The sequence below is a fragment of the Castor canadensis genome, chromosome 17 (assembly GCF_047511655.1).
Source record: "Castor canadensis chromosome 17, mCasCan1.hap1v2, whole genome shotgun sequence".
NCBI classification, from domain to species: domain Eukaryota; kingdom Metazoa; phylum Chordata; class Mammalia; order Rodentia; family Castoridae; genus Castor; species Castor canadensis.
The window spans coordinates 61,798,117-61,808,913 of record NC_133402.1 but is presented as its reverse complement, the minus strand read 5'-3'; the positions used below and the strand labels follow the sequence as shown (position 1 = coordinate 61,808,913).

Genomic DNA, 10,797 nt, shown 5'->3' with positions numbered 1-10,797 from the left:
GGCACTGAGGCCAAGGGACAGGGTAGGCTAACCTGTGGGGGTCAGTGCGGCATCTGAGTAACCACAGGCTGTGATGCTGGGTTTTTGGAGAAGAACAGAAAGGGGGCTTCTTCAAAAAGTCAGGCACAGGCTCAGCCTATGGAATCCACTCCTCCACAGCAGATGTGCCACTGCCGGGAGTGAGGGGGCTGGAAAATACGTTTGTGAATGAATGAAGGACCAAGTGAGAACAAGGCCACCACACCAGCCTCAAAAAGCAAGAGCCAAGCCCCTTCACCCTGCTTTGCTTCTCACTCCCACCACCCCCGGTAAGAGGCCAGCTATTAAAACCAAATTCCTAGTCAGCAAGTAAGCTCACACAAAGAATAGACAGGCTTCTTGTGATTTATTTGAGTTATTTCCAAGCGACAGTTACAAAAGTTTTTAATTTTTATAATACTCTTGATAAGAAAATAAAATTTAAATAAAAATACATTCTCAACAATACAACATGGTTACACAAATTCACTAGATTACACTTTGATAACTTACATTTTCAAACTGGACATTGTAAAAGCCAGTATTTGCTATCAACGTAGTAATTTGCAAGCTAGAATGGAAGCAGAACGCATCAGCCAAGGTTGGCAAGCTCACTTTAGGTGAGTCTTGTGCTTTCACACGCTGTAAGGGCACCTGCCTGCAAAGCTCTGCAGAGCTCTGTCTTTACAGGATGCGCCGTCAGAGCAAGTTAAAGGTGCTTCTCTCAAAAAAACAAAACAAAACAAAACTGCTTTCAAACCTGGCATAAACTAGCTTTTCTACTAAAAGAATTAAACCAGGCTTAGAAACAGAAACAAAAGCTGTATTATTTGTCACCTTTTTTTTTTTTTTTGTAAAATAAAAAAAGCCTTGCTTTGACAATCATTACCCGTGATATTAAAAAACATATTTCTTTGGCAAATAAGACAGTTCAATTTGATAAATTATATTCCTGGGAGTAAAAATCTTTGCTATTGTCCATTATGTTTTTCAAGGAGTACTAAAAAACAAAGCTAAACAAAACAAAACAAGCAACAGATCGCCTTAATTTCAACTAATGAAAATGGCTAAACCAGACTCAGCTGGCGGGCATGGCAAATTTCCCTGTATTGTCCTTTTCTGTCTTTCCTGGGGTTTTACAGGCTCTTAAGGAGGAGCGAGCTGCCATGTATTTTTAGATACTTTGGAAAAGGCAGAGAAAGCAGACCAGGGAGTGAAACGCAAAGTACTCACAAGTGACAGCAGAGGAATGAAGCCCTGCAAAGGGCCTTGGTCACTTTGGGTCCTGAGGACATGGTCTCTTATTACAAAAGACGTTCAAGGAAAATCAATTTAATTTAATATTTTTCCTTAGACTGTGCCCAGCTTTGATCTTTAAAAATAATTATAATTGAGGATTTGATATTAGAAATGTTGGAAGAATATTTTGTCTTAAAAAAACAAAAAACAGAGCACAACAACAAAGGAAAAAACAGAGAACACCAGCCAGGCTTAGTAGGACACTCCTGTAATGCCAGCACCTGGGAGGTAGAGGCAGGAGGACGGCAAGTCTAAGGACAGCCTGGGCTACATGGAGATACCACGTCTCAGAAAAGAAGAAATAAAGAACACCCCTACCCCCCAAACCAGAAACTCAACATCAGACTAAAAGGCTTCTGAACAGAAACGAGTGGTACCTGGCAATGCTCACATGCCTTTTGCAGGTCAGCATTTTAGATAATCTTCATAGGGATTTTCTTCGGAATGAGAAATGCATTGAATGGCTAAGTCCTTTCACATTTATAAATCAGTGTAGTTTAGAGGATCTATTAACTCAGAAAACTTCCAAACTTCCAAACTTCAGTGTGGGCCAGGAGTAACAACCTGCCAGACTAGCACTGATTCATAAGTATAACCAATTGACTTTCCCCGGGCATTTAGAGGTACATCGTTTGGTCATAATCACTTATGGAACAAGTCTGAGTGCCAATGGTCCCTAAAAATAATTACCTGATAACAACACAACTTAAAAACCATTACCCACCAATATCATAATTGGCAACATATCTTGCAATACAGCTTATGCTCAGGGAAACAAACAAAAAAAAAGCACTCCTAGCTAGACTTACATTATTAAGTCACAGTTTTAACTGGAACGTGGAAATACTTCAAGGTTCAAAGTACCACATTTAGAAAATGTTTTGAATTAAAAAAGACAAAGAGTACCATGGTTTTTAATACTGATGAAGCAAAGTGTATCTGCCTCTCAAGGTGGCAACTTGCTTCGAATGCTTATCTACAGTTATGTTTGAGGACAAAAGTAAAATTAGTAAGGAAAAGTGGGATTCAACAGTTGCTGAGCCAAGTTCCGTTTGGCTAGCAGGCAATAAAGAAACAGCAATGGAGTACAAACCTTTCCAGGAAAGCGCTGTTCCTAGACTTACACACTGATCATTCAACTGATCGTGAAGACAGATACCACGGAGTACCTGCAGCATAACCTGGGCAGGCCAGATTACTAAAGTGCGCAGTGACTGTTCCAGTTAGACCTCGACCCAACACCAGAGGAGGATGTGGTGCCCTGCGTGCGCTGCTCACAACAGGAAACAGGTGAGGATGGGCGGCTTTCCCGCCGCCTGCCTTCACTGTTTTCTTTCTCTTCTTGTTCGGAAGAGATGTCCTTAGGAATCACGTTAATCAGAACTCTCAAATCAAGAAAATGAGTACCTGGTATTTAAAGCAATGAAAAGTATCTTAGTGGTCTCATTATTCATCTGCCATCACCCATCCAAATGTAAACATGAAGCAAACAATGCTCATCTTCCCCGATTCCTCCTAGGTGAGTCTGGTCACACCTACGAATAGGCAAGAGGACCTGCATTCTCCAGGATGCTCTGGCAGTGGCCAAGGTTTCTGTCACTGTCTCCAACATAACCTGGAGTGACAATGGAGCAAAGGGAGAGGGCGGGTCGGGATGACTACACGGAAAGCTCTAAGTTGACATGACTGAGGTTTTCTAGCAGAACACGATGGCAGCGTAGAGCAGGCACTGATGGTGGTGAGGGCGCGTCCACAGGACAGGGTACAAGAGGAGAGGGTTCCTTGCTGTGGAGGAGTGCACCCTTTGTTATGGAGCTCCTTAGAACCTTCTTCAGGAAGATGGTTTCATTAAAAAGAAGCTGCAGGAACACAGATTTGAACATGGATATGAGAGAAACCTTGGGCTTCAAATTCCCTAGTGATACATCAAAGCCGGGAGTCCCCAACAGTTCATTTCAATCATTAAATATTAAATACAGCGTGAATGCAAGTGACATTGAAGCCAATGTTCATTCTTAAATAGTATAAACAAGACATACGATGGATTGAAAAACTCCAAGAAAAAGAGTAATTTCCAGTTCTTCTGAATCAATTGGTCAAACTCTAAGATGTTTTTCCAACAATTGGATTTTCCCTGGAAAACAGCAAAAGAAAACCATTTTTCAAAAGTTAAGAAATACAAAAACTTAAAATGTGACAAACACAGACTCCATCAAGCATTTATGATTTTCCTTGGACAACCTCTCAGGCCAAGTCTTGTTTCATTAAGTGAACAAGTATGTGCCGACCACTCAGGCACTATTCTAGAAGTAAGAATAGAGTACTAAACAAAACAGCTGAAATCCTTGCTGTCCTGGAGCTCACATACTGTATAAGGAGATAAACCAACCCATACATTTAGTGCAGGAGAGGTTGCTATTCCCTCCCTTCCCCAAATGCTGAACTGAGGGCCCTCATACTCTATAAATGCACTGTATCACTGAGTTGCTGAGTTGCATCCCCAGCCTGGGACTTTTTTTTTTTGACATGGTCTGACTATGTAGCCTACACTGGCCTTGAATTCTTGATCCTCCTGCATCCACCTCCTGAGTGCTGGGATTACAGGCATGTACCACTAAACTTGGCTGTTTTGAAGTTGGTATTTTTTTAACAGAAAATATTAAAGCTGAGCTTTAATTTTAATTTAAGCTGATGGGGGTCCTACTTAGTAAGAAAACTGGATTAGTACTATTAGAAGAGAATTAATTATACTAAGGAGGAAAGACAGAAGTAGGATGGAAGAATATTTGCATCCATCAGATGAATTTCTGTTGTTCATAAATAGAAACATATTTTGCCAAGAATATTTACAACAGTGCTCCCACTAATCAGCTATGAAACCTTGAGTGAGGCATTTCTTTTTACCAAGCCTCAGTTTCTCTAGCCGTAAGATGGGGCTGATGTGAGGACCAATGAGACAGTAAGCACAGTTATCTGCTGGCCCAAGAACCATGCTTTCCCTGTCCACTTCACTCAAACAACCCTGATTCCACTTTAGTACTGGGCAGCCCTGTGTTTCAGAGGAGGCTGGGTCATGCTAGACAAGATTCCTCTCTTTATAAGGAAGAAACAGCCTTTTCTGCCTGTGGACACTAGCTTACAAAAATGTGTGGCTCTCAAGTACTGTGCTCCTCTGTGACCAACAGGGAACAAGCTTGAAGACAAATTATCTTGTTGAGGACAGCTTAGTGGCAGATAACTCTTGAGGCCAGTGTTAAGCTGCTGAATGAAGCAACTGTATAAGTTAAGTCTTAATTAGTGAGACTAAAAATTTCTTATTGTTTAAGTATTCAAGCAGGATTTCCTTTCACGTGGCTAAAGGCAATATAAATGATGTGTGGTAAAGTAGGAGGCACAGTGCCCTGGAAGGAGTGAGCTCCAGTAAGCGCAAGCTGTTGCTCTTGTTACCATTGCAGCAGCTCTGTATGTGAGGCAAACCCACAAGATCAGCTATAAAATACTTCCAGCACGCCCACAAGTTTTTTTTTTTTTTTTTTTAAGCACTTATAAGATGCTGTGGGACATGCAAAGAACATCTCAGTAAAAACAGAAACAAAAGGCTACTAAGAATTGGGGAATGAGTTACAACTGAACATGACATTGTAAGTGGGGTAGCACCAACACGATGAAATGTAGCACTTGGGTATGAGTGGCAGGGTAGTGGGCACAAGGGAGAGGCTCTGGCTGGGTCTTTGCACCTTCAGTGGTGAGGATGGCTGGGGCACGTCTCTAGCAGCCTGCGGAGTACTTACTTGCTCCCGTATTTTGCACTACTTGATCTTTTCTTCCTATACTTTTCATGAGGTTCATCCAGCTTCTCTGTGATGCTTTTTATTTGTTGAATTGTCTTAAAGGTCGTTACAGAATCCTCAATTACAAAGCTAGAATAGTCATCGGGCTCTTTCTGTGGTCCTTGATAGACTGCTATAGTTCCACAAGCCTCTACAAGGAGCAGTGAGATCCCACATCAGAAAGCTAAATTCACGCATGCAAACTGTAGCACAAAACCAGTCAAGTGTCTCAAGCTGGGAAGAGTTCCTTTGGAAGTGCACAGATGATATATATACACATATATACATATATGTATATATATCTCAACTTTATTAATTAGAATCATTACATTTATGCAAAAACAGTAATTTTACTTTATGAATATCCATGACAAATGTCCCCTTTGGGGGTTTGTGGACTTCATACTAGTAACATTTTGGTGAATTTATGAATACTTTCAACTTTTCTTTTTTGGTAGTATTTGGGGTTTGAACTCAGGGCCTTCCTCTTGCTAGGCAGGTGCTCTACTACTTGAAGCATACCCCTAGTTCTTTTTTGCTTTTGTTAGTTTTCAGACAGGGTCTCGCCTTTTGCCCAGGACTAGCTTCAGACTATGATCCTCCCACTATGCCTCCTGAGGGTTGGATGACAGGTGCATATCACAGTGCCCAATTTATTTGTTGAGATGGAGTCTTCATAGCTTTTTGCCTAGGCTGGCCTTGAACTGCAATCCTCCCAATCTCTGCCTCTCAAGGAACTGGGATTACATGAGTGGGATTACCACATTTGGCCCCTATTTTCAACTTTTTTTTATAATGCCAAAGAAATTCTTGAGGAAATGGTAATGAAAGATTATGGTTTGATAAAAGTAGATTAATTGTGTATTTACCTTCCATCTTCTGCAGCTTAAATAAACTGAGGGTAAAAAGGGAATAAATTCTTTCTGTTTCTCTGTCTTCATCAATATCTATTTGGATGTCTGCAGGAACACCTCTATGGTAAAATAAAATTAAAGACTTTGGAAAATTTTTACTTTGTTGACATGACAAAGACTTTTAATGGTATGAGACTAAAACTTAAGAGTTTTGCAAAAGGAACTGTGGAAATTTAGTTTAACTGATAGTCAAATAAAACATTCCCATGGCCTATGCATCACAACAGTGATATCTTTAAATCAAGTCTCCTGAGCTCTGACACTAGCCCACACAATGAGGAAGAGTGCAAGCGCCCTTCTCCTTCACAGCTTGATCATGGTGGTGCTGGAGATGATGTGCAGTGCCCTGCACACGGGCCAACTGTTCTGCCACCAAACAACACCCCCAGCTGAACACCGTCATTATTTTTTTTTTAAACTTGTTTAACTATTATTAATTTCAGAACATTTTCATCACCCCAAAAAGAAATTCTGTATCCATTAGTACTCCTCATTCCTCCACCTATCCAGATCCCGCCCACCACTAATCTACTTTCTGTGCTTATGTATTTACCTACTCTGGATACCTTTTTCTTTTTTTTTTTTTTTTGTGGTGCTGGGGATGGAACTCAGGGTCTTGCACATGCTAGGCAAGCGCTCTAGCACTGAGCTACACCACCAGCTCTTCTGGATACTTTTTATATAAAGTTTTCACACCATATGCCTCTTTTGCATAGCACAATGTTTTCAAGGTTCATGTGTATTGTAGCATCTATGTGTACTTCTCTCCTTTTATGATGGAATAACATCCCATTGTATGGATATACCACATTTTGAAACATTTGATTTTTTTTTTTTTTTTAAATCAGAAACTTACGCAGTACACGGCTTACAGCCTGGAGTGTTTTCACTGGTCTCCTGACAGCAGAGCCAGATTCCGTTGAGATACGCGGAAGGGTGAAAACAGCTGAGCTTGTTTTGGTTGCACCGGCTCACCCTGCACAGTACATCTATCCATTCATTAGCTTCCACACAGTTATTTGCTTGGACATAGAGTGGTTTCTCCGTATGGATTACTTGGAACATCTTCATGGGCAATTAAGATAACAAGTTAGTGAGATAAGCCTTAAAAACCAACACACAATACACAAACAGAAAAAATTATGTAACAGCCAGGCGCTGGTGGCTCACTCTTTGTAATACTAGCTACTCAGGAGGCTGAGACTGGGAGGATCAAGGTTTCAGGTCAGTCTGGGCAAACAGTTCAAGAGACCCCATCTCCAAAAAAACCAGACCAAAATGGACTGGAGGTGTGGCTCAAGTGGTAGGGCACCTGCTTTGCAAGTGTGAAGCTCTGAGCTCAAACCCCAGTCCTGCCAAAACAAAACAAAACAAAAAACACCCCACATGTATGTAACAGAAATGTAGTTTATTTGGCTAGATAACGCTTACTAAAATATCTTACGAGCTGGGTTACTGTCAAGCAAGTAAGTTCCGAAGACAACCTGGGTCAGATGGTAATAGGCAGTACAACAGAATATAATTTCTAGAAGCCACAGAGGCTTCCAGAGGAATGAAGCATTGCAGAAAAGAGTAAAGGGAGGTGATTTCAGATGGAGGAGAAACAAAGTCTGAGGAAAGGCAAAGCAGTGGGGAAATGCTGGTGAACAATAACGTCACCTTGGTTGACTGGAGAGTGCCTTGTGGACTGAGTGGCAGTCCAGAAAGACTAGGACCACCTTACTTAGAAAATAGGGACCTCTGAGAAAAGTGTCTTTACCTCAAACTAGGCAGACTCCATGAGACATCGACAGTAATGGACAATTTTAAAACAGAGCTTAGGCTAACAATTCATAAATTATTAACAATTATAGTAAATATTAAAATAAACAACTTAAGGTTCTTAACTATGCAATACTATAGTTTAAACTTTCAATATTTATTTACATGGCTTACATTTTTCTTGTTGAAAGAGCTCTCTTCCAGTTTTTCCACAGCAAGAATGTTTTTTACTGGAATTGTGTAAATTGCATCTTTGCCTAAATAATAAAAGACAAAATTAAAATAATTTCCATCACATCACAGTTAATTCTGTAAGGTTTAAGTTGTCCCTCTTAATGGGGACAACTTATAAAGTCTATATAGCCCATAGGAGACTCCCAGGTGGACTGGGTATAAACTCTTTTGTTTAACTGAACTGATGAATTTTGATTACTTCCTCTAAAGTGACTGCCTCTTTACTTTTTTCAATATAAATTAAAACATTTTCAAGGAAAAATGTGGGAATAGAGTTGATCTCCATGTAGAAAGTCACTGTCTACAATGCTACAACCTGGTAGCATTAATTTTATGGAAATACAGACCTACTGAAATAGAGGATGAGATATGGGATTTTCTTTCATGGGAGTTATGTTTCTGTTTTTTGAACCTAATACTTCATTAAAGGACTAACTCTCAAAACTTTTTTTTTTTTTTGGTGGTCCTAGGGGTTGAACCTAGGGCCTCATGCATGCTAGGCAAGTGTTGTACCACTAAGCAGTACTTCCAGTCCTAAAAAAAAATTTTTTTTTTTTTTTGTGGTACTGGGGCTTGAACTCAAGGCCTACACCTCAAGCCACTCCACCAGCCCTTTTTTGTGATTTTATTTATTTATTTATTTTTTGAGATAGGGTCTTATGAACTATTTACCTGGGCTGGCTTTGAACTGTGATCCTGATCTCTGCCTCCTGAGTAGCTAGGATTACAGGTGTGAGCCATCAGTGCCCAGCTAAAAAATGTTTTTAAACTAAAAAATTATTTATGACTATACTTTGGCTGGTCAGGCTAACCAAAGCTACAAAATTTACTTAAGAGATAGATGTAAGGGAACAAAAGCAAAAATTCTATTTGAAGCAGTGAATCCTTAACCTAATTTAAAGGTCTGGAAATTTGAGTTTGACAATAATATGGTACAGGAATACAGCTCATTTCCATTTGTAATTTACCTGAGCATAAACAACACCTTACATAGTCACAGAAACAATGGGCAAACATTCTGACTTGTAGTCATTTTCTAACACTGCCCTTAGAATGTCAAATCTCTGCTCTGAAGGCAGTGGACCAAAGAACTGAAGGCCAAGACTTTACATTTTAGCTCACTCAGAGAACCAAGGTATAGCTTTTGTGGCAAAGAAAATGAATGGATTCATAAACATTTTTGTGTCTGAACTAAGACATTTGGAGAGATATACTGAATGCCTACTACATACCAGGCACTGTTCTAAGCACTTATGGCAGAACAGTGAATGGAAGAGATGCAGTCCCTAATGCAGTTTGTATTTAGTCTGTAAAGACTGACAGAAGACAAAATAAATATTAACTAGAGATGAATGACAGAACGGAAATAAGGTGAGGTGATCTGATAGAATGTAACTGGGAAGTCACTGAAAGTGGTTAGGGAAAACGTTCCCAAGGAAACAGCATTTGCACCCTGCAAATACAAATCATAAATACCTGGGAAAATAAGAAAAGACTACCAGCAATCTCCTGGAAGTGGACAAGATAACATTAGGGAGGTGGAGGTGGGGCAGGAAGCCACAGCCATAGGACGATGCCTGCACATGTGGGAGCAGTCAGGGAAGAGCTTCCACTCAGTCAGGGACCAGACAACTGAGTTGGAGGGATGCAGGCACAGGTAAGGAGGACTAGCAGATGAGTAGCATCTGAAACAGTGGGCCAAGCATCCACTGGTTCAAGCAGCAAGGATGTGCAGCAGGCTGCAGCACAGTGCAGTGTCATGGCCAGTTGCTGACTCTCAGATACAAGCACTAGGACTCCTGCATGTTACTCAACACTCAAGAAGGTGGGTCAAACACAAAGAAGAGCAAATTGCCAAGACAATCACCAAATAGCTGGGAAAGCTAGGACTCTGAGGACGTGCACATGCCACAAGCAAGTTAACACCTGAGGGAAGCAGCAGTGTGATAACCTGGAGAAGACAGAGGGGACCTGAGTCTTTGAGTATCAAACTACACAGGCATGGCAGAGATTCTAGCCAGAGAATTTTTAAATATTACAGTTAGAGTGCATCTTTAGATTTGCTAAATGTACAAGGCAATCCTATGTGCCCTAGGATTGCTGCATTTATTCATTTCTGGACAAATTATAGTAATAAAGATGCAAAGAAAGCGCACTACTCTCAGGACACAGGCTGTCCTGACACTCACATTAGGGTTAATTTCACAGTGAGCTGTGGTAACTGGAACAAACTGCAAGATGATTAGTAAAAGGAAAGATTTTACTGAGAAGTCTCCAAAAATATGCTAATAAAGGACAAAGAGACAGAAAGTAAAAGAAAAAGTTAAGGCCCATAGTGGATGGACTTGGAAGTTTCCAATCTGACTAACAAGAATTCAAGAAATGGAATAGAGTTGGGTGTGGTGGCTCACATCTGTAATCCTAGCTACTCAGGAGACAGATCTTGGGAGGATGAGGGCTCCAGGCCAGCATAGGCAAAAAGTTAGTGAGATCCCATCTCAACCAATAGCTGGGTGTGCCTGTCATTTCAGCTACATGGGAGGTGTAGGTAGGAGGACTGTGGTCCAGCTGGCCTGGGCATGGATACCTAAGGCAGAAAGGGCTGGGGTGTGGGTCAACTGGTAGAGTGCCTGCCTAGCAAGTGGCAAGCCCTTGGTTTATGAAATGGTACGGCATCTGCATCTAGCTTTCACAATCCCTCCACACACTTAAATCACCTCCAGATTACTCGTAATACCTAC

At 40.8% G+C, this 10,797-nt stretch overlaps 1 protein-coding gene across 6 annotated transcripts in view; it reads right to left on the bottom strand.

Moving 5' to 3' along the window:
* Positions 1-366: 366 nt before the first annotated feature.
* Rasa2 (RAS p21 protein activator 2) overlaps positions 367-10,797 on the bottom strand; it is a 111,346-nt gene continuing 100,915 nt past the window's right edge. For 5 of the 6 annotated variants that reach the window (XM_020170485.2, XM_074059163.1, XM_020170486.2 and 2 more), the window contains 5 exons: positions 7,997-8,079; positions 6,918-7,126; positions 6,017-6,120; positions 5,109-5,298; positions 367-3,451 (listed from right to left, as the gene is read on the bottom strand). In XM_020170485.2, the coding sequence (XP_020026074.1) occupies positions 3,421-3,451; positions 5,109-5,298; positions 6,017-6,120; positions 6,918-7,126; positions 7,997-8,079 (617 nt within the window). In that variant the 3' untranslated portion in view covers positions 367-3,420. The remainder of the gene's footprint in view (positions 3,452-5,108; positions 5,299-6,016; positions 6,121-6,917; positions 7,127-7,996; positions 8,080-10,797) is intronic. The other variant, XR_012443121.1, reaches the window with a different exon arrangement.